Source organism: Astyanax mexicanus, chromosome 1 (genome assembly GCF_023375975.1).
Source record: "Astyanax mexicanus isolate ESR-SI-001 chromosome 1, AstMex3_surface, whole genome shotgun sequence".
NCBI classification, from domain to species: domain Eukaryota; kingdom Metazoa; phylum Chordata; class Actinopteri; order Characiformes; family Acestrorhamphidae; genus Astyanax; species Astyanax mexicanus.
Window position 1 is genome coordinate 21,576,793 of NC_064408.1, and position 24,721 is coordinate 21,601,513.

At 38.2% G+C, this 24,721-nt stretch overlaps 1 protein-coding gene across 3 annotated transcripts in view; it reads left to right on the forward strand.

Annotated features, from left to right (window-relative positions):
* Positions 1 to 1,239: 1,239 nt before the first annotated feature.
* The window catches only part of tnca (tenascin Ca), a 50,989-nt gene continuing 27,507 nt past the window's right edge, over positions 1,240 to 24,721 (forward strand). Inside the window, exons 1-11 of one of the 3 annotated variants that reach the window (XM_049474723.1) lie at positions 1,240 to 1,466; positions 8,614 to 9,155; positions 10,148 to 11,461; positions 11,619 to 11,882; positions 13,355 to 13,470; positions 15,810 to 15,963; positions 16,727 to 16,993; positions 18,170 to 18,355; positions 18,516 to 18,605; positions 19,395 to 19,658; positions 22,361 to 23,947. In XM_049474723.1, the coding sequence (XP_049330680.1) occupies positions 8,681 to 9,155; positions 10,148 to 11,461; positions 11,619 to 11,882; positions 13,355 to 13,470; positions 15,810 to 15,963; positions 16,727 to 16,993; positions 18,170 to 18,355; positions 18,516 to 18,605; positions 19,395 to 19,658; positions 22,361 to 23,947 (4,717 nt within the window). In that variant the 5' untranslated portion in view covers positions 1,240 to 1,466; positions 8,614 to 8,680. The remainder of the gene's footprint in view (positions 1,467 to 8,613; positions 9,156 to 10,147; positions 11,462 to 11,618; positions 11,883 to 13,354; positions 13,471 to 15,809; positions 15,964 to 16,726; positions 16,994 to 18,169; positions 18,356 to 18,515; positions 18,606 to 19,394; positions 19,659 to 22,360; positions 23,948 to 24,721) is intronic. The other 2 variants (XM_049474726.1, XM_049474729.1) reach the window with 2 other exon arrangements.

Sequence of the window (24,721 nt, forward strand, 5' to 3'; positions counted from 1 at the left end):
AAAAATATTTCACACTTCCACTCAATGATAAAACTTCTGCATCTGGACTGCAATTGAAAAAACAAGAGGAACAGTGAGTTTTTTGGCTTTCTCGGTCACATGGCATCTAAGTGCTCTAAAAAGCACAGGAGCAGAGAAGAGACACTGACTCTTATTTTGGTTTGGGGCAATGATAAAATTCAGCAACAATTCATAAGTACAGTTACATAAGTACTTTACATAAGTAAAGTGTGGGAGTCCGTATAAAAACGCGTCTGTGAGCTGTGTCCATTTTCATTCGCTGTTTTGAATGGAAATGCGCACCCAAAGTGTAATTACAGGGCGAATCAGTGGACAAATAGCTATTTTATTAAACGCGAGGTGACAAAACTCAGAGATGGCAGTCCGGAAGGGAATAAAATTACTGGAGGACCATTGAGTTTCGCGAAAAACAGTAGATAATTCAGCCTGTAAATTTTTCAGAGGACGTGTGAGAAAAACACATACATGTTTGTTCCAGATGGAAATAAAACCACATAAAATAAAAAATTACCCCAGGACCCCCTGAGAAGCCAATCCTGTCCGGATAGGCCTTTATAGTTAATAGTGAGTGACTGGTAGAGTTTAGGAATGTAGAGAGAAGAATGTGTAACCCCAGGTTTTAGATGCAATATTTTTTCATTTCCCTGTATTATGTTACTTAAAAACGTTATTGTTCCAACTAACTTGCATTAGACTGCATAGATGTGGATTGTCACCTAAAATAAGTTTTGACACCCCTGTTTCAAATGCGTATACTTTTTGCAAATTGCACAGCGGATTAAAAAAGCTGGAGAATTCCTTTGAAGAACCATGCAGATTCTTTAGGAAACCAAAGGTGTTTCTTTCTGTTGTATCACTCCAAATCACTGGACTTTTATCCTTTTTTTGCCCTTTAATTTGGGAGGTTTATTATCTTTATGTTGTGTCAAATGATTTAGCTCAAAACTTAGTATTTTCTCTCTATCCTCTACACCCAAAATAGCAAGGCTGATGCATGCACAAGCGCACATATGCTCACAGAGCTCACTGAGAGTACACTGCTAGATGATCTCAGCATCTCAGAACACAATAAGACAGAAAGGCAGAGAAGGGGAGAGAGAGAAAAAGAGCGAGAGAGCACCAGTAAAAAAGGGGCGTTTTAAGGGCAGTCTTTGTAATACACATGGGCATGAGCAAAAAAAAAAATCTCCCCCTCTCTTTCTTTCACGCTTTCTTCTTTCCCTCTCTCTTTCTCTCTCACTCTGTGCCTCGCACACATCAGCCCAGAGGCAAGGCATGCTCTGGTGTGCGGAATACAGACACGGACAGCAGCTTTAGCTCAGTGAACAGAGGCACGTGGAGGGCAGTTCTTCTGATCTTCAACACGGCTTCTGCCTGATTTTTCCCTTTGGTCAAATTTGAATCACTGGTTATATGTCAGAGCTGCGCAGCAGGGCTTGGTGCAGGTAAGGTACACTAAATTATTTTTTTATATTAAGCTTAATATTAAGTTTTTGTGAGTAAGAATTGACTCCATCCTTTTCAGATCTGAGCATATAGGATCTGATTAAATATAGCAAATATTTATTTTCTTTTAAAAGAATTAGTTTTCAGCTTCTGATGCTAAAAGCGTAATAATTATACTTGTGAAATCTGCTTCTGGTTCTTGTCTCTGAATTGAATAGTCTTTAATCAATGTTTTATGCATTTCTTTAAAGTATAATGATCTATATTAGTTATCATAATTTGTTGTCCCATGATTTTTGTCATGTCCCATTAAAGCTAACGAAGGCTGCACTGAACTATCAGATATGTATGTTCATAGTGGATATATTTGCTTTGAGAGACACTTGAAGTTCCAAGAACTTCTTGGAAAATTCTTGCCAGATGCTGCCAGTCATGATCATTTCCACCCACTGAACCATTCACTATGGGTGGTAATGCCAAATGTATTGTATTTCTGACACAAACATGATGTTGTGAAATGTCCTATCAATTTTGTATAAGTTGTGAGGTGTTATCTTGTGATTGAAGTTGAGCACATGCCGGCGTTTGAGAGATTGCAGATGTCAGAAACACAAAATAGAGTGCAGTAGATGGGAATGATTGTGACCAGCAGCATCTGGCTAAAACTCTCCACGCAAAAAGACTAGGGACTCACACCCACCTGCATATCCTGCAGGTCAGTGCAGTGTTCTTTAGCATTCATGGTACATAATAATAATAATAATAATAATAATAATAATAATAATAATAATAATAATAATAATAATAATAATAATAATAATAATAAGCACTTTATCAAGAACCCAAAGACGCTTACAGTTCAAAGTACATGAGTAACACACTTAACACAGACAGCAAAAGCACCGTAATATATGCAAAAAGACAAGGCAATATATAGGCATGTCAAAAGTCATGGGACACCATAGTAGCAATACTGTCCCATGACTTTTTGCATGTTAGTGTGCAAAAAGCATGTTGCTTTCTGTAACCTCACAACAACATAAAAAAAACATTTAAAATGGACTGATTTGAAAGCTTATACAGCTTATATAGCTTATAGAACTAAAACTTCAACAATGTGTACAAACTTCATGCAACTATTAATTGAAAAGAAAATGAAAAAAAGATAGAGAAAGTAATTTTTCATGACATTAGCTCTTTAAGAAAAAAGTCCTGGTTGCTAACTCTGCACTGTGATGTAACTGTCAGGCTGTAGGATGGGTGAGAAACAGCCAGTTTGTGTGTGTGATGGGAAGGCAAAAAAAAGGAAAATCGCTGGATGGCGTGGGCAGTGGTGAATAAAGTGCATTAGCTCAGCGTTTTGCCTGATGACATTATTTCTCCATGTTCACACTGTCGTGGGATCAGCTTTTACATTCTAACACAAAGCAGATTCTGCTATTTGAAAACGATCATTTCATTTAACAAATCAAACCGCTGCTGTGGTTTACAGCTGTGAGCCCAGCCTTTTTTCCATTCAACATACAGCATGCTATCAATCTGATTCAGACTATTCACTTCCACAGTGATGCATGTTTTCCATTACAGCATGCTCTAAGGAGCCGCACACAATTTAAACTGAAAAGTGGCCTTCTATACATAGTGCTGCACGAATCTCGGTTAGATGGGCAAATTAAACATGCCAGTTTTGTAAACAACAATCGATCATTCTCAGCACTGTAGTTACACTTAAATGGTGGTGTGTTAGTGTTATTGTGTGTAGTGCTGATATGAGTGGATCAGACACTGCAGTGCTGCTGGAGTTTTAAACATCTCAGTGTCGCTGCTGGAATTGCTGCTGAAATCGTGTCCTTTGGGCAGGGCTGCTGTGAGCATCCTCTAGTCCTGTGCAGCAACAGATTCAGAGCTTCAGTCTCTGACTTTACATGTAGTAGGTGAAGCAGTTAGGCAGGAGTGTCTAAGGCTATGTTAACATTACCAGGCTAAAGTGACTCAAATCCGTTTTTTTTTTTGCTCAATGTGACTCAGATCTGATTTTTTCATGGCTGTGTGAACGTGCCAAAATCCATTTTCTTCTAATCAGATTTGAGTCACTTTAATATGTGGTCCTAAATCGGATACATATCCAATCCATGGACATGCGTCATGAATGTGAATGGTCAAATCAGAATTAAAATTCATGCGTTTTTTTGCACATGCGCTACGTGCTTCTCTCTCGTACCCACACATCTCTTGGTGCAGCTGTGCAGCTATAGCTACAAAAACAGCAAAAGCAAACCTAATGTAGATCTAAACTCCATCTGAAGAACGAAATCAAACTCACACCATAGTTCCACCATAGTGCCTTGTCTTTGCTAGCAGATTTCTTCTTACTTTTCCATCTGCTTCTCTGGAGTTCAGAGTCTGAAGAATTGCACACTTAGCTGTCAACTCTGACTTTTTAATTTTTAGTTTTTCTTTCTTTTTTTCTTTTCTGTGGTCTCACAGTCTTGACTGTAAATCTCATTTAGTCTCCTCGAAAAAAATATTACTATATGCAGCGGTATGGTCAGCACTATGGTCTGCTAATTATTTACACTGCTCTTAGTTTTGCTGGAAAGTACAGACTTTTAAGTATGCCCTTTTGTGCTGTGTACTTAGCAAAATCAGAACGCAGGCAAATGCCAAGGCAGGTCTTGGGTGGTTTTCGCTGTATTCAAAGTCAGAACCTACCAAAAGTGCTTTAAGACAAGGATCACCTGTAATTGATGACATGGGCACCTAAGACTCATTGATGCGATCCATAGATGCCCCTTCTATGAGCTTAAATTCCACAGGAAGCCTTGAATGAAAAGATCGGTTGTGGCAGAACCAGGAGGACCTACTGAATATTAGACTGGTGGTGATACCGTTATGGCAGTATGTACTTTACCTTTCCATTATGTCATACAATTATAATGTCTTAAGCAAATTAGCGTCAAGACAGTACAGAACATGCTTGGCTAAAGGACTCTGCCAACACTAATGACTGATGCCTCACACTTACCATGTTCTTGTGAAGAATAACATGTCATGGTTCCACACATTTGGAGTCTCAGAGACAGAGCTCACTTTAAGAGTAGAGAGTTACAGCATTTTTTCTTAGACTAAAGTACCACAGAACACTGTTGCTCTTACGGTCCTGTTACAATATTTCAGTTGGGCTTAGTCAGAAACTTGGGGAACTCTTCCAGAAATTTAAAAGTCTTCCCAATCTTTTATTTTGTTCGTGAGATAAAATTGTTGGTGTGGTTTGGGTCATTGCCTTGTAGCATGGCCCATCTGTGCTTTGACTTCAACCCAGCTCACAGAAATAAAGGCTGACATTCTCCAGAAATAAGATTAAAGCGAGATAAGAGGGATATTAAGTTACACACTTTTCCACTTTGTGAAAAACACCCTAGTTAAAAAGTAGATTATACTTTTTACAAAGTATGACCAAAGTTTACTTTCAAACATTTAATAAAGCATATTATTAATGTAATTTTAATATTTAATAGGTAAGCACATGAATATGTTAGTATATTTACAGCATACACATTTCTCAATATGTTTTAAGTACAATATAATATATATATTTATTTATATTATTTTATAAGTATATATGTTTTTCACCAGGGCAACGAACAAGCAAAATAAATATTACAATTATAAAAGGTTAAAACAGTGATAGATGGCTTACTTTTTAAGTGCTTTGTCAAAAAAAAGAAAATAAGGGAGTGCCTAACAATCTACTTGGAGCTATGAAGGTTGCAAAGTCTGACATCAGCCAGGATCTGCAATATCTCTCCCTGAAGCCTATCACTAAAAGAACTGTCAGGTGATGCTGCAGTTACCTGCAGAGGGTGAAAAGTCTTCTCCATTAAAGATGACAGCTTTAGCATAATCCACTTCTACCCTACTGCCTCCACTGAATCCAGTATTCACCCAAAGACAGAGCTTGTCAAGACTCCTTTTATCTGCTGTCAAAATGCTGCTTCCCTAGCAGAGAACTCTAAAAAAATATTTAATAAGGAGTGTTTAAAGTTTTCTAAATGGTAGCAAGATGTCAATGTCCTGTTGAAGGCATCCCTAAACCGTTGCACTACCACTACCAGGCTTCACAGTTGGTATGAGGTTCTTGCTTTGAAAAGCAGGCACATCTAGTGCCCATGTTAAGCCCTATCTGGACAGAATTAGTTTCTCAGTGAGTCCTGGGGTAATTTTCTCTGTTATGGGGAGCCCTCTGAGAAAATTACATGCAGAATTACCTTCTGTTTTTGCTAAACTTGGGTAATGTTAGTCCCGTCCGGATCCACATGTCTGAGTTTCGTCACCTCGAGTTTAATAAAATAGGTATTTGTCCACTGCCACGCACCGTAATTACAGTTTTGGCGTGCGTTTCCACGGAGACCTGCGTAAACACAACAGCGAGTGGAAATGGAGGAGGTACTGAATGCCTGAATGTCATGTGACAGAGAAAGCCAAAAAACTGGATGCTCGGTTTGCAATGGGAATGGTTGGCAATACTTCGCAAAACAGGAGCGTTACAAACAGGTTTAGATACAATAAGGTAAATAAGAAACAGGGGATAAAGATCAGTAGTCTGGAGATGATGAGCGGGTGCACAGTTCTTAAATGGTGGAAAATGTAGTGAAGATCCAGGAAGAGTGACAGATCTTAATGCTGCAGTTAAGGTAGGCCAGGTCCTTATTATGGATAACTAAGACCAGAAAGCATAAAAGTCTGCTGCATTTCACGACTGTAAACACAGGGACTTTCACTTTGGAACCTTCTTATATGATGTAACGCCTGAGAAATTCAACCTGCCTCAACTAGAGCCTAGGTTTTAGAGCACAGCTAAAAGAAGAAGTAATAAATAAAGATGTAATAAATGTTTGAGTACATTTTCCAGCCAAACTATTTAAATATTGCACCTATCCACTATAAAACCAGACTGAATGTGCAAAAAAAGGACAAAAATGCACAAATTGCTCACCCTACTGTAACTAAGTTAAATATATCAACACACAGACGACAAAGTGAGGGCCCTTCTTGATGAGGACCCAAGTGTGATGAGGAATAGGCTACAATTACAGGGTAAGGGTCCAGGTTCTGTTTGTATTTCTGTTTCCAGGAGAACTTCATGCTTTCAATCTTCTAGCAAAAAAAATGTTCCTGGCCAAGTTATATGTGATTCATTCGGTCAGCTGAATAGCATGAAACTTATATCTGTATGTTTATGTCGACGTGTGCACTCTAATTACTCTACTAACTCCACAAAATGCTCTTTTAGTCATATGATATAAAACTCAAAACAAAGCAGAGATGTTTAATGAGCACTTCTCCAAAAATGCTACTGAATACACTGACAGTTCAGCACACAATGGCCAAGCGCTGACTAGACAGACGACAGCTGGATATTTTCTGTCTGAGAACAGTCATCAGCAGCTCCAGGACTCCGCTCTATTGCCGCATGCCTGCCAGGGGGAAATGTAACGAATTGTGAAAAAGCGTCTGAAGATCAGGGCCGCTCCAGCCTGAGCGTATGACACGCACACTCGCACAAGGTCTGCGCTGCTGTGGACCAGGGATAACAGATGGCCTGAGACGGGGGCCAACATTCTTCATCCCACTTTTCCATGTGGGAAAGTTCCCTCAGTGCTGCCAGGACAAGGAAAAGCAATAAAGACGCAGTCCTTTTGGATTTTAATTTAGGGAAAACATTGATATTTATTTCAGTCACTGCCACTGAGGATATCCCCCTAAATATCCTAATGCTAAGGGAGTGTGTCCTTGGTCAAGCCTGTGTCAATCCTGTGTCTTATAATGAGAAAGGTTAATCTGCGCCATCACTTCTTCCCCAAGTGATATGATGCTAATTATGCAGCCACATTAATCTAATCTGGGTTGACTTATTGCAAAGAACCTGACAGTCCTGGCTCTGGAAGAACGTTTTCAGACAAACTGCTTTCCGTTAACGTAAGGTCCATTGATGCTAAATTAGTTTTCTTCTCCTGTTACAGTGACACCTAAAGGAAATCTGCAGTTTTCAATACAAACAATAAATCTTCTGCAATTTTAGGTCACAGGTTTGAAGTGTGATATGTACAGTGTATATTGTAGCTGTCCAAAAAATATTACATTTTGGGTTGTTTTTTGGTGTGATACAATAATATATGATATGATGCCGTTGAAGGATATTATTGTACCAATATAATATCAAAAACTACTTGTATGAGGACAGAAAAATATTATTAACATTAATTTTAAGGGCTGTTAATTTTGAATCAGTAACGCGTTACAATTTTTTTAACACAAATTAATTAGGGCACCAAGTTTGACTCCTACTTGCACCGTAACTTGCCCGGCCCTCTCCCAGCGCACTGGTCTGTTGTCTGGCTAAATGATTGAACGGCGGCGTTCTGAACCTGGTCAGAGAGCCATTTATTTCTCTCTCTATTTCTCTCTCTCTCTCTCGTTCTCTCACACACTCCCTGCTCCTCATCCCTGAGATTTTTATTCTCATCAAATTAAGTTTGAATTCAGAAATCCTCACAACAAGCCTGAGACATCTACAATTTATGATGCATTTTTTTTCCAGCACCCTACTTTGATTTTCCCCCCTCAAACATTCAAAGTATATACTAGTATTTTAATTGACACCACTAACAAACAGTAACGGCATTTTACATTTCTAGCATTCATTTTTTTATTCGCATCTGAAGAAAAAAAAAACGGTTAATCGCAATTAATCACAGAATTTTTGTGATTAATCGGATTACATTTTTTAATCGATTGACACCACTATTAATTTTATACGTAAAATGATTTAAAATTTGTGAATATATATGTGAATTTAGGTCTAAGTTGTGCAGATATCCAGTCAACTCAATATGTCCAATGTACAAATGATCCCTGTTGAATGAAAACATGTATCTCCAAAATGATGACTTAACAGGAGAAGGCAAAATGTTTTTCAATTTAAATTTAATGGGTGATTTATTTCTAATTATTTACATAGTGTACAAAACACATGGTTCAAACTATTAATAAAACTAAAAATGGACATGAATGGATGTGTGTTTGCTTTTTCAAATGAAAGTGTTTGTAGTTGATTACATGTTTGGTGTGTTTGGTTTATAACAGGTACTTCTAGCTTCCAACTTCTAGAAAATAATTCCATCATCACAAACTCCAAGTTAACTCTGGTAACATGAGGACACACTGCCTGGTTCTGAGATGTCTGATCTTGGCCACACTAATGAGACTGTATCAAGCTGGCTTGGTGAAGAAGATTCTACAGCACCAGAGGCACATTCTGCCAGCTCCAAGTATACACAATTTCACCCAGTCTGACCCTGAAAAGCCAGTCATCTTCAGCCATGTCTACACCATCAACGTCCCAGAGAGCTCCCTCTGCTCAGACAACACAGATTCTCCAGCAGATTCCGAGCTGGAGCCAAAAGATGCACCTGCTGGATCAGAGACCTCCGATTACACTACAGATGGACAAAATCAAATCGTCTTCACTCATCGCATCAACATCCCCAAGCAGACATGCGGCTGCACAAAGGACCTTCCTGACCTGAAAGCGCTTTTGAACCGGCTGGAAATATTGGAGGGGGAAGTATCCACTCTTAGAGGACAATGTGGAGGGGAGGCCACGTGCTGCAGTGCACAGGTTACAGGTAAAAATGTACATATACAGTACATACATCATATTGATATTGTCATTAGTGGAGGTTTATGATACGTATACCTATACTACGCTTTCAAATTCTTTAAGGTCTGTATAAGGTGTCAAAAATCTGTTATGAGGATAAAAAACAAGAATAAAACTATTAGATATGCTGGTCAAACCTTAGAACTACTAAAATTAACTGTATGGCGTACACTGGTGAGTCCATTAAAGGCAAAAGGACTTGTAGTCAAAGGAAGATCTCCACTGCAGAGGGCAGAAGAATCTTCAGTAATAGGGAAATAGTGGGACCGAGGAGGAAAGGAGGGGAAGAAGGAAATGAGGTTAGAAGTAGTTAGTTTGTTAAAGGTGTTAGGAGAGTAAGTGCTCTTTGAAGAGCTCTGTCTTCAGTAAGAGTTTCTTAAAAATAGTGAGGGACACTCCTGCTCTGGTAGTAGAAGGTAGTTTGTTCCACCAAAGCTGCATAAAAAAACAGAGTCTGCCATGCAAGATGCAAACTACTAAAAAACTACAAAAAAAGATGCAAACTACTAAAGAGAAAGTACTTCAAAGAGTCTGCAAAATTCATGGAAAAAGACGAGAACAAGATTAACCTGTTTCAGAGTGATGGCAAGAGCAATGCGTCGACTGCCCACAACCCAAAGCAACCCAAACCTCATCTGTGAAACATGGTGGTGGAAGTGTCATTGTTTAGACATTGCTAGATGTTTGGCTGCCACAGGTACTGGCAGATTAATGTTCATTGTTGATGTAACTGCTGAAAGCATAGCACAATGAATTTTGAAGTGTACATGAATATATCTTCTAATGTGTACATTGCGTACATTTTAGTCAATGCCCTTTAAACTTATTGGGTGCTGCCTTGTCCGATAGCATGATAATGATCTCAAACAAACTGCTAAGGCAATTACAAAATGTAAATAGAAATGTAAATATCAAATATTTATCAGAGTTTTCTTGTCTTTCCATGACATTGATCAGGTCAAGTCGGAACCAAGCCCTACTGCAGTGGCCGTGGAAACTACAGCTTTGACATCTGCGCCTGCGTCTGTGAGAAAGGCTGGAAAGGCCCCAACTGCTCGCTGCCCGACTGTCCAAACCATTGCAGTGCTCAGGGGCGCTGCATTGATGGGAAATGTGAATGCTTTGAGGGCTACTTTGGGGAGGACTGCAGTATGGAGGCCTGTCCTGTTGACTGTGGTGAGAATGGTCAGTGCATCAGTGGTGTCTGCCTTTGTGCTGAGGGTTTCACTGGAGTTGACTGCTCGCAGGCAGCCTGCATCAACGACTGCCTGGGGCGTGGCCTCTGCGTGGACGGAGACTGCGTGTGTGATGAGCCTTGGACGGGTTTTGACTGCTCGGAGTTGATCTGTCCACGTGACTGCTACGACCGCGGACGATGCGTGAATGGCACTTGCTATTGTGATGAAGGCTTCCGAGGAGAAGACTGCGGAGAGCGAATCTGCCTCAGGAACTGCATGGGTCAAGGCTTCTGCGTGGAGGGCCGGTGTGTTTGCAATGCTGGCTATACGGGGGAAGACTGTGCCACACTTACCTGCCTGAACAACTGCAACGAAAGGGGGCGCTGTTTTAATGGAATGTGCATTTGTGAAAATGGCTTCCAGGGTGAGGACTGCAGTGTCCTCTCCTGCCCTAACAACTGCTACAACAGGGGACGATGCATTAACGGCCAGTGCGAATGCAACGCTGGTTTTCATGGGGTCGACTGCTCTGACCTTTCCTGTTCAAACAACTGCAATGGCCGGGGGCACTGCGTTAATGGGCAGTGTGTGTGTATGGAGGGATTTGGGGGTGAGGACTGCAGCAGAAAAACCTGCCCGTCCCATTGCTATGGCCAGGGTCACTGCATAGATGGAGTATGTGTGTGCTTTGCAGGCTTCCGTGGTGAAGACTGCAGTGAGCTAAGCTGCCCCTACAACTGTCAGAATCGTGGCCTTTGTGTAGCAGGCCAGTGTATCTGCAATGAAGGCTTCACTGGAGAAGACTGTAGCCAGAAGAAATGTCCCAATGACTGCTTAGGTAACGGAGACTGTGTGGATGGTCGCTGCATCTGCAAGGAGGGCTTTGTAGGTGAGGATTGCTCGATTGCATCCTGTCCAACCGCCTGTAATAATCATGGGCGCTGCATCGATGGCGTATGCCTCTGTGACGAGGGTTTTACCGGCAGCGACTGTGCAGAAAGAAAATGCCTAAACCACTGCCATGGACAGGGTCAGTGTGTGGATGGACAGTGCATCTGTGATGAAGGGTACATTGGTGAGGACTGTTCAGAAGGTAAGGAAAAACACTGCCAAAATGACAAGCTTCCCATTTAACAACACTATCAAAAACACACACATGGAGGGCAATTATTCCCAAATGACTAATACAGCATTTTTGTAAAAAAAAAAAAAACTAGCCATAAAGTAAAATGCTCCCTGCTTTTTTGCAGTTTCTCCACCAAAAGGCTTGACAGCCTATGAGATAGACCCACAGACACTACAACTTGACTGGGGCAATGAGAAGCTGGTGAAAGAATACTTGGTCACCTATGTTCCCACAACACCAGGAGGCCTGCAGATGGACTTCACTGTGCCAGGAAACCAAAACACTGCCACTGTACCTGGACTTGAACCTGGCATTGAATATTCAATCAACGTCCACGCCATCCTCAATAACAAGAAAAGTGTCCCCGTCAGCGTCAGAGCGGCCACTAGTAGGTTAACCCTTTGATGCGCAACATGGGTCAAAAATCACTTGCAATTAATTTATTTATTAATTCAGAATTTTAAAGTATTCCTTAATTAACTTGTTTTTGATCATAATATATCCTTATTTTAATAGGATTTGAATAAAATCCCTTTTTGTATTACTACCCCTCCAATACACAACAATTAATTTTCTATGTAACTTAATGTTTGGAGTGTTTTTATGATATATCTTAACAATAAATTAATTCAGTCATTCAGAATTTAAGGCATTCCCCAAATAACTTGTATTTGATCATTATGCACCCTTATTTATTTATTTATTACTTTTTTGTTTTTGAATAAAAGGCCATTTTGTATTACTACCCTTCTAATAAGCAACAATGCTAAAAAATGTTAAATTTTCAATGTAATTCATGTATGGCTGAGTGTTTCTACGGTATATCTTAGCAATAAATTAATTCAGTCATTCAGAATTTAAAATTAGATATCTAACATTTTGCCAAGCTTTACAGCATACAGACAAAATATGGATAATACAATAAATGCAAAATATTACAAAATGAAAGACATCGAGTTCAGCATCAACATTGTATAATCAATGTATTAATTGCTTAGATAGCCAGTGAACAAAATAGGTTGAATTTTTAGCACTGAACACATGTGACTTACTAGAACATTTATGAGCGCAAACTTACCCACAGCAGGGATATTTCAGTCTGCTGTGTGTTTCCCAGCATTCACTCTGTTTATAGAAAAGAGGCTGGAGGCATTTGACCAGGAGGTGGCGCTGAACTCATTTGCAGGAATTTCACAAAGCTATATAAGAGCTTAGATAACAATGTATAACAATAAAAAGCTTATTTTTTTATACTGTTACACTGTTTATATAGACAATATAAAACTGCATGTATACCCTGTCTCACACTTACTGGATTAGTTATCTGCTCCTGTGCATGATATTAAATGTTAGTTCTGCACTGTACAATGTTGTGTAGAGACCCCAAAATCCTGTGGGAATAACCTCTAATCGATAGAAGGCTGCAGGAAATGTAGTTCAAAATGTGGTAATGTATTCCTAAAATGGCTTAAATTACTGTGAGTAATTTTCCTGCTGTTTTACTACCTATTCTTTGACGTAATTTAACGTCTTCATTAGTGTAGTGTTTCAGAGTCCCTGCTAACAGGTATGAGAAGACATAGATTGCACTGACAGAACGTGCAAAATAAGACATGGCTGTAAATAGATCACTTTTAATGCCAATCTGTTGAGAATATGAGCACTGAAAAAGCATGTAACTGCATATGTCTGTTGTCTGCGGGGAGTGCTACAGTCTAGCTGTGTTTCTCACGGGTTAGATTAGTTGCTGTGTTTCTATAGTGTGTGGGAAACTATAGCCTAGGAAGGAGGAGTGGGATGAATGGAAAAGAAACGTCAGAAAAGCTCACATTTCCTTTCTCTGCGGTCCTCTCACTTTAGGTCTGCCGCAGCCAGAGGGCCTGAAGTTTAAATCTATCGGAGAAACATCTGTGGAGGTGTTCTGGGACCAGCTGGACATTCCATTCGATGGCTGGGAGCTCACCTTCCACAATACGGTTGGTCCTCTTCTATTCCCTGCTATGGAAAGTAGCCCAAAGTCAGACCAGTGTTAATGCAGAGGGAAAGCTGTTTATTTGGTAAAGGGATTTATGTTAGTACAACATGATACTCCATGATTTTCCCAGTGTGGAGGTTTTATATGAATTTGAATAATACAAGTAATTCATTACTTGATTTGAAGGGGTAAATAGTACATTCAGACTGCACCATCTATTGTTTTCTTGCAATCCTTTAGCCTGCTGCTAACACCGGCTAGCACTGCTGAAGCAGTTAGGGATCAGTTTCCTCAATTTTCTACCTTTTAATAAACTGTCTGTTTCCAGCTGAAAAATATCAGCTGTAGAGGGACAATAACTAACTGAACTATCTGGCTAGTGTTAGTTAAATTAGTCTTAGCATAAGGCTAACTAAGACTGGCGGCATGTGGCTTGAGTAGCAGTGCTGAGGTACATTTACGACTAATATTGCAATTCTTAAGTAAATTCATTAATAAATGATTAGAATTACTTTAATTATGTTAAATTCATGGCAAATTTCACTGATCAAGTGAGACTTGATTAGAACAACACATCTGAGATAAATTCATGACAAATATCATGTAAATATCCAGTAAGTTCTATTAATTTTTCATTACTTTAGGTAAATATATGATAAAATTAGCATTGCTAGCTAAAAGTGTGGATAAAACAGCAATAATTTTGTGATTAGAGTAGCACTGCTGTATTGTGCATTGTTGTTGTGTAACTGCTATTTCTTGAAAAAAAGACAAATACATAGGCTTTGGCTATGTGCATTTATTATGAATTTTATGCAGATGTTAAAAAATAGTGGCACATTTAATGATAAATCATTTTGGTGCACTCTTGATCATTTTATATCTTTATTCATTGTGGCTGTTTCGTGTAGAGTTGTGTTTCCAAAGATCTTATCAATGATATAAATAGTAGAATAGTAAAATAGTAACCCAGAGCAGTTTTGTTTATTTAGTCTTTGCTGTATCAATTCATAAGGAAAAAGAATTTTACGCGTCAGTGACATAGTCAGCAGTTATGTCATGGGGCTAAATTTGGAAAAGAACATCGTGGCTTTGTATTGCAGCATGAATCATCCATTTAGAACTACCGTAGGCTTCCTTTTACGAGCAGTATGGATCTTTAGTCAAGAGGCTTTCATACTATCTGTGTGCTAATAAACACTAGAGCAAATTATGTTCCCCCAGGTCCATATGGCACAACATGGAACAAACAGTAGAGTATAGATTACAGAAAGTACAAACATGCACACATAAGTATGCAACCATAAATGTAAAACAATAGAAAATATTTTATAGAGATATGACTAAGATTTAACTGTGTAAACAGACGGGCCAATGCAGCACTGACCCAGCACTCATTATTTAATTTAATGTGGTTAGGATAAGATGCAGTCATACAATATATAATATATATAGGAATACATATATAGGTATACCCGAGAACAGCTATTAAAAGCACAGCTAAGGTAAAATAATGCAATACTTCTGAAATAAAGTGTTTCAGCAGCAGTGTTTCCCTATAAATGTGCAAGTGGGAGTAAAGGGTGAAAACAAATAGAGATATACAGCTCTGGAAACAAATAAGAGACCACTTAAAAATTTAAAAGAGTTTCGTTAATTTTACCAAATGGAAATCCTCTGAAATATAATCAAGGGGAAAATGGATGAACACATGCCATCAAACCAAGCTGAACTAATTGAATGTATGCACCAGGAGTGGCATAAAGTTATCCAAAAGCAGTGTGTAAGACTGGTGGAGGAGAACATGCCAAGATGCATGAAAACTGTGATTAAAAACCAGGGTTATTACACCAAATATTGATTTCTGAACTCTTAAAACTTGAAAAAAAATGAATTCTAATTTGCTTTCTTTGCATTATTTGAGGTCTGAAAGCTCTGCATCTTTTTTGTTGTTTCAGACATTTCTCATTTTCTGCAAATAAATGCTCTAAATGACAATATTTTTATTTGGAATTTGGGAGAAATGTTGTGCGTAGTTTATAAAGTAAAAAACAATGTTCATTTTATTCAAACATATAACTATAAATAGCAAAATCAGAGAAACTGATTCAGAAACTGAAGTGGTCGCTTATTTTTTTCCAGAGCTGTATGTGTATGTAGAGAGAGTGTAGATAAGTGTGAGATGTGTGTTTTTAGTGAGTGTATGTGATGTGTAGTCATTGTATGTTGTATGCATTGTATGCATGATCTGTTTAATGGCCTAGGGGAAGAAGCTGTTACAGAGTCCAGCAGTGCAGGCTCGAGTGAAGACTGGCAGTGACTTTTTTCTTTTCTTTGCAGAAGGAAGAGGATGGGAAAATTGTGAACATTCTTCCACCCTCCCAAACGCATTTTGAGCAGCCAGGACTTGGGCCTGGGCAGGAATATGAGGTCTCTGTGGGAATAATCAAGAATGAGACAAGAGGAGCCCCACTGAAAAGGACTGTCATGACAAGTAATGCAGCATGTCTTAGCATGTATTTTTATAAACCTATTGAAACATGTAGACATTTGATCTTCATTATAGCACTATTCAGATTAAAGATGAAGGTAATATAAATAAATAAACACAACTAATTCAGAAAAAATAGTCTCAGAATCACAACCAGGTGCACCACAACAGTCAGCAGATGATTAAAACACAGTTAGAAAGACTTTGGAGGAGACTGTCCTCTTTATATTTAAACCGCAAACATGTACTTTGTTTGCTCATGATAGTTAAAGTGAGTAAATTGAGTGAATATATCCAAATAGTATCCTTTATAAAGAAGCTTTTTGTGTCCTTTATAAAGAAGATTATAGATGCAGATGAATTTGGAAGGGATTTGAAAAGATCTCAGAATAATTACAAATCTATCAGTTTACTGTTCTGAAAATAATAGACAAACAGTTAAAACAAAAGCAAATATGACCAGACCAGGCCATCCCAGCAAGTTCAGCCAGAGAGCAGGGCGCAAGATGTGTGAAGAAGTCTCAAATATGTCATCACAGAGGACTGCAGTTAGATTGTTGGAGCTTTCTAGTTGAAATCTTCTACTTGCAACTCAGAAATTCCAACATCCTAGTTAAAATGGAATACAGCATGAATAATTAATAATTAGTCAACACATGAGTGCTTGCCAATGAAACAGTATCCTTTGTTAATTAATAATTATTGATATTTATCATTCTAGAGAAAATGAAGGTAAATACAGATTTTTGTTTCTCTTCCTTCACAGAAATTGATGCACCAGCAGAAGTTGTAGTCCGAGACGTGGCAGACAGTTCTGCTCTAATCTCTTGGTCCGGGCCAGTGGCAGATGTGGACGACATTAGGATATCTTATGGCCCAAGTGGAAGACCATTAGATAAACATGTGGACGTCCCTGTAAAAAACCTGCAGCACAGTTTGGGAGGACTGGAGCCTGACACTGACTATCAAATATCTCTCAGTTCAAAGAGGGGAGACACATTCAGTGATCCTGTTTACGAAAGTTTTACTACAGGTACTATATCTGTTTGGTAATCTGCCGTGTCTCATTGTGTTCGGTTTCAGTTTCAGCAAAAAATGTTCATTTCGGTAAATTTCTAGAACGTGGTAAAAAACAGTAATTAGTCATTCTCTATAATCCCATCTGATCCCAAATAAAAAACCGTGAAGATCGCCTTTATCACCTTTATATGATGAATCCCTGTATTCACCAACTGTGAATCAAGAACAAATCATGCTGTAAACACGGAAATCAAAAAGCACATTAACAGCAGCAGAATAGGAAAAAGCTGACAGTATATTCTTAAGTTTCACTCTTGGGAGAGTTCAGATTCTGACCATGGTGTACTTTCACTCTTCACTTGGTTGTTGCTATCTCTTTCTCCTGTAGAGCAAAATGGAACAAAATCATCTTTCATATGGAACCTGTTTTGTGTGTTGAGCAGCCTCAGTTTATAACATTTGCTCTTTCTGTTGACGTCTCAGCTGTAAATCTCATGTGAAACTCTCATCTAGAACTTTTTTTATGACACTCCATGATATAAAAAAGTGTTGCCTGATGTCTGATACAGGGTTCTCTGAAAGTTTGGGGTTACATTTGTGGAAAAAAAAGGATTTTATAGGCTGTTATAAGAAATGCATATATTTATTTATCCCTTTTGTACCATTTATTTATTACTTTGCCATTATCAGCCTTGGCTAAACCTTAATACCAAAAAAAATGGCTATTGGATAGCAGTTTGTGAATTAACCATGAAGTGTTAGCTCAGGGGATCGCTTGAGAATGCCCATGTCTATATAAGTTGTGAGGTGTTATCTTGCAATTGTTCTGGGAATACATTGCTGAATATTATTATTGAATAGAATTGTCAGTGTGAATTGACAGGCATGGAATAGACATACAGAAATCACATCCATATTCTATGCAGGAGGCCTGCAGAAGTCAAGTCATGGGACATGATAATAAATTATTTCCTGTCCCATTACATGTAGAATGTTTTTTAGCATGTGTTTTTGCATTGTAGGGTCAGTTTCTCATCAATATTCAATTATCTTGCATATGACACGATCAGAAAGAGCTTTTCTGTCAGTTAGCTGTTTAAAACCCAATTTTTAATTATTATTTTAGTGATATAATAACTAAAATGCATTTTTTAAATCCTGATGCCCTCACTGTCTCACTGTGCTGCAGGCCTGGATGCTCCTCATGGTCTCCAGACTGTGGATCAGACAGATGACAGCATTACTGTGGAGTGGCAAAATAGCCGTGCACCTGTAGATGGCTACCGTATCAAATACGGTCCTGTTGTTGGAGGTAGTCATGGTGAAGATATAATCCCTAGGGGATCAGGGAATAGATCACAGGCTACTCTTTCTGGTGAGTATATTGATAGATTTAAACTTTTTTTATGAACCATACATTTTAAATAAATGTAAATAAACAGAGAAATAAATATTGATTACCTCTTTTTCATGACGAACATGTATTTTGCCTATTGTGGTGAATGATACATATAAATGCTGATATTGTACTGCAGGCCTGAAGCCAGGAACAGAGTATGGTATTGGAGTAACAGCAGTTAAAAAAGAGAAAGAGAGTCAGCAAGCCACCACTAATGCAATGACAGGTAAGATCACAAAATATAAATGTGTGTCTGTTGAAAAAACTACTAGCTGGTTGCAGTTCTCTTTTTAGCTCCACCCATCTGTATATATTCCATTGGCTAAAAAAAATACATTTCCTTCTATCCTCTAATCTTTCAATCTCCTGTGTTTAATTCCAGGGAAATGTTTGCTTCATCTATGTTAATATTGGAACTAATTTTATTTACCCCCCAGAAATCAGTTTTTAAACATTATTGTCAACCTGACTGAAACAAACCATCTAAAGGAGTAGCTAAGTTGTAGTGATTTTTTTTTTAATTAAGAGACCACTTCAGTTTGCTGTTGCTATTTATAGGTATATGTTTGAGTAAAATTAACTATTTTGTTTTATTCTATAAATTCTTTAATGGCTTGTCATCATCCATCTTCCTCTTGATTATATTCCAGAGGTTTTCAATTTGGTAAAATCAAAGAAACTTATCATTTTTAAGTGGCCTCTCATTTTTTTCCAGAGCTGTATATATGAACTGCATTTTTATCATTCTGTATGTATAGGCTCTAAACTACACAGGTTCTAGCTGCAAATTTGACAACATGGCAGACATTTTTTGCCTTTATTTATACAGAACAGAGAAAATTTAACCACAGCATTCACATTTTCTATCACCATTGGTTTATATTTACTTACTTATGTTTTTAAGACATGTTGGAAAGTGAGTGGAAAGTGAATATATAGGTGTGCAGTGTGAATTGTAAATTTGTCAAATGTTTAATTTGTTCTTCATATCTTCCTCTTCATCCCAACTCTAAAGATATTGATGCTCCACGAGACCTAGAGGCACGTGAATCCACAGAAACTTCAATGACTGTGGGTTGGAAAAGACCTAAAGCCAAAATCTCTAACTACAGGCTGGCATTTGTTTCCCCTGATGGTAAACGAAAGGAAGTGGAGGTGCCCGCTGTGGCCACTACCCACACTCGTAAAAATCTAGTGCCTGGCATACAATACACCATCTCTCTGGTGGCAGAAAGAGGTCGGAGGAAAAGTGCCTCAGCTACTATTACTGCATCCACAGGTGAGTGAGAGAGATTTGATGTTTTAAATGATACTTTAGTACACTAGTGATTTATGATGATAATTAATGTCTGAGCAAACAAATCCCTATTTTTTCTTTCTTTTCTGGGTATTTTTTGCTACATATTTAGTCTCCAGTTCTTAGAAATATGGTGTTAGCACACTCTTTGCCACTGTGTAGAATCACATTTGATGGATCTGCTGACTCTCATTAGTGCTAGAAACACATAATACTTGACAGTTACAATGTAAAATTCCAAAGTTTCTAAGGAACAAAGATGTTTATCCCTGTAAGAAAATTAAAAGCACTAAACAAAAACCCAGTAAGACTTTATAGAATATCTTCTGCACAAATATATTGATCATTATCGGTATAAACACCCTGTAAACATGCCTGCCAGGATTTGACCTTGAATCTATTTTTTAGTCCTTGGTAGATCTTGTTAGTATATTGTCAATCAGTTACATTTACACTTTCATTAGTAAAAAAGAGTAATAAAAACAGTAAACAGGGTTCAAGGTCCAGGTCTCATTTCAGCTGACTACTTTTACTCGTTTTTATTGTGTACATTTGTATAGCTTTTTTTTTTCTATCTGACACTACCATGTCTCATAGCTCTTCTCCTATATGGCTCCTATATTTTGCCCAAGAAAAAAAAAATCCATGAAATGCATCTATGCCACGCATTTTTTGCGTTTTTCTCTTGATGCATTTGTCACCAGCCTGCAAAAACTGTGTCTGCACCATTAATGATGTGCTAGGAAACTGGAGACACCTGTGCAGCTGTTAATGTGATACGCACCATCATTTTTTACAGATTTCCAGCCAGGCTCAGATATAGGAAAATGTTTATGGTCAGTCTGAACATTTAGGGTCAGTTAACAGCTATTTAGCATTGTAAAATCATTAGAAGACTTTAGAAATGGCGGACCTTTGCTTTATATGCATTCACTTTTTTTGACACTGTTTTAGACAAATGACGTTTTAGAACTGCGTCCTTTAGCACCTTAGTATGGTAAAAGTTTGTGAACCCTTACGCATTTTTTTGTGTCATCAGATGGATACTAAAATCTTAAGGAGAACAAAATTGTTAAGGAGAACAAAATTAAACAAGGGAGATACAAATAGACATGTTCATTTACGTATTGAGGACCAGTATATCTGTAGAATTTGTGGCAAAATTTATGTGAACCTTTGCTTTTAGTATATAGTGTTTTTGGAAACTGTTGATCAGTCCTGCACATCAGCTTTGAGTTTTTTTTTATCTTATTTCTTTGAACCAAACAATTTCAGCTCTTTTACGTTATTAGGTTTCCTCCTAATCAATGTTTATGACTTTTAGAAAAGTCTGATTATGCTTTAGGTCACATTTATGCAGAAATACAGAAAATTCTAAAGGGTTCACAGACTTCCAAGCACCACTGTACATAACTCGGTGTGCTGTTTTACTCATTCACAGACTGATGTCATTTCAAGACAGAGGTCATTTTACACTGAAATCAGATATAGTTCACTCGTAAAAGCAAATAAGTGGTCACACGAGGCAATTCAAAAGTCACTACAGATTACAGTAAAACTGTATCTTGAAGCTTTGGCTTCTGCAACAGAAAAAGTCACTAAAACCTGCAGTGTAAACTGTCCAGTTTCTAAATATTATGGCTTCTTCATCTGCTTGAAGATTGCCATGTGCCCTATCTGGCAGTCTTCGTGGAAACCTCAAGGATTAATGACTTGTCATAGTTGGACATTAATGATTGAGTGTTCTGGATGCTGGATTTTCCAGCAATCATGCTCTTCCTGGCTCTATTAAAAAGCTAAGAGCACGCCTCAGCACACCTAACCTGCAAACCAGTGCCTGCCCTTTGCCCAGCAATTGACCAAAATAGTCTTGGACCATAGAATATGCTAAAGTTGCAGGACCTGAAGTAGTAGTGAAAACCATGATTAAGACTCTATATGGACACATACTTATTTTGTGTTTTATGGGTCCTAAAAATATAAGATGGTCATGGATTTGTTGGAATAATGTTCTGTACTCTCCTGGGAAGATGTTCTACAAAATGTTGGCCATTTAACCATTACTGTGAGGCTCTGATTGCATTCAGTGACAACAGCAATAATGAGAGCAGGATGTTGGATGATCAATACCCAACGTCATCCCCAACCTCCCTATCCCAATTATCTGCTCTAGAAAGTCCTATTTTATTGGTAGTACTTGAAAGGGTTAAGTAAATTGTGTGTGTGTGTCCATTTGCACATGTGTATCATGGGTGCAATGTAAAGTCGTTGATTGATTTCATTAGAAGGTATGTCCACAAGCTTATACTGTACATATAGTGTATTTTAGCTTGATTTATATGTTGTTATCACCCAATGAAAAACAAGTGTCTCCATTTTTGTCGATTTTTAGTTTTAGTTGGCAAAATGTCTTGATGAATGGACCAATACAAATTCTCTATAATGACCTGAAATAAACTCTTTTTACATTGACTTCCATTGAAACTTAAGAATGTTTTGTCCCTCTCCTGTAAAATTGCTGTTCTGGAGATACATGTTTTTCATTGGACAGCGACGATGTGTTGATACTCTCAAATGAACATCTAACATTATCTTCTTTCAACAGGTTCACAATGTCTCGTTCAATTTCCATTTTGTGCTGTACCTTTAACAGTCTTTCTTTTTTATAATGTGTTTTTGTTTAGCAGCAAAGTCGACCTCTTCAGGTGTTGTTGCGTTAAACATCGCAACTCCTCCAACTAAGCTGCCAACCTCTAAAATCGGGGTTCCTACAGCAGATCCTCCCTATTCTGCAATTACTAAGAAACCAACCAAGCTGTCAACCTCTCAAATCACAGTTCCTACACCAGATCCTCCCTATACTGCAATAACTACGAAAATAACCAAGCTGCCAACCTCTCAAATCAGGGTTTCTACAAAAGAGTCTCCCTATACTGCAATAAATAAGAAACCAACCAAGCTGTCAACCTCTCAAAGGGGGGTTCCTACAAAAGATCCTCCTTATACTGCAAGAACTAAGAAACCAACGAAGATAGGAACCTCTCAAATGGGGGTTCCTTCACCAGTTTCTCCCTATACTGCTGTAACTAAGAAACCAACCAAGCTGTCAACCCCTCAAATTAGGGTTTTTATACCAGATCCTTCTAATACCACTATAACTAAGAAACCCACCAAGCAGCAAACCTCTTTAATAGGGCTTCCTACAAAAGATCCTCCTAATACGGCTATAACTAGGAAACCAACCAAACTTATAACCCCTCAAATCAGGGTTTCTATACCAGATCCTTCTAATACCACTATAACTAAGAAACCCACCAAGCAGCAAACCTCTTTAATAGGGGTTCCTACAAAAGATCCTCCTAATACGGCTATAACTAAGAAACCAACCAAACTGTTAACCCCTCAAATCAGGGTTACTATACCAGATCCTTCTAATACCACTATAACTAAGAAACCCACCAAGCTGCAGACCTCTCTAAAAGGGGTTCCTACAAAAGACCCTCCTTATACTGCAATAAATAAGAAACCAACCAAGCTGGGAATCTCTCATATGGGGGGTCCGACACCAGATCCTCCCTATACTGCTATAACTAAGAAACCAACAAAGCTAGGAACCTCTCAAATGGGGGTTCCCACACCAGTTCCTCCCTATACTGCAATAACTAAGAAACCAACCAAGCTGTCAACCACTCAAATTAGGGTTTCTACACCAGATCCTTCCAATACCACTATAACTAAGAAACCCACCAAGGTGCAGACCTCTCTAATAGGGGTTCCTACAAAATATCCTCCCTATACTGCAATAACTAAGAAACCAACAAAGCTGGGAACCTCTCAAATGGGGGTTCCTACACCAGAGCCTCCCTATACTGCAATAACTAAGAAACCAACCAAGTTATCAACCTCTCAAGTAGGGGTTCCTACACCACACCCGCCCTATACTCCAATAACTAAGAAACCCACCAAGCTGCAAACCTCTCAAATGGGGGTTCCTACAAAAGATCCTCCCTATACAACAATTAAGAAACCAACAATTGTGGCAGCGGATTCTAAACTTAAGAATACAAGTCTAGACCTTTCACGAAATGTAAGCGTTTCTGTTAAGCCTCAGACAATTTCAAATCTGTCCAAAAGTAACACATCAAATGTTCTGGGAGAAGTGAGGGAAAAACAAATTGACGGCTTGGTCCCCAAGAAACGACATAATGTTACATTGCATGGGCTGTTGGATGGAAAGAAATCTCAACCAGTCAAAACCCGTGCAAAGACAGGTACATGGATTATGCTTCTTTCTTCACTCTTTACTCATTTAACACTATCATTTAACATTCTCTTTCATTATCTTTGCTAACATAATTACAAATCAGTGGAGACATCAGATACCTAACATTAACATAATATGGGATTCAGTTCTGCAGGTATATAGTTGTGAACAGTTATCCTTAGCTTTCATTTACTCTAAAAGAATAACATTTGTGGCATTTTTTGGCACACACACTATGATTAGTAGAGAAGCAACACAATGTTTGTTTTAAATCATAGCCAAACAAAATGAAACAATAAACAGTGCTATTCCATTTATATATGGACCTTAGCAGTGCTATTTTAGTCATACATGTACTTCAGCAGCACTTTTTCAGTCATAAATGTAGCAGACTATTCCATTCATAACTGTACTAGCAATGTTAATCCAGTCATAAATGTACCTCGGCACTGCTATTCCAGCCATAAATGTACCTCAGCAATGCTATTTCAGTCTTAAATGTATCTAAGCAGTAGTATTCCAGTCATAAATGTATCTAAGCTGTGCTATTTCAGTCGTAAATGTATCTAAGCAATGTTATTCCAGTCATAAATGTACCTCAGCAGCACTATTTCATTCTTAAATTATGTAAGCAGTGCTATTCCAGTCTTAAATGTACCATAGCAGTGCTATTCCAGTTGTAAATGTATCTAAGCAACGTTATCCCAGTCATAAATGTACCTCAGTAGCACTATTTCAGTCTTAAATGTATCTAAGCAGTAGTATTGCAGTCATAAATGTA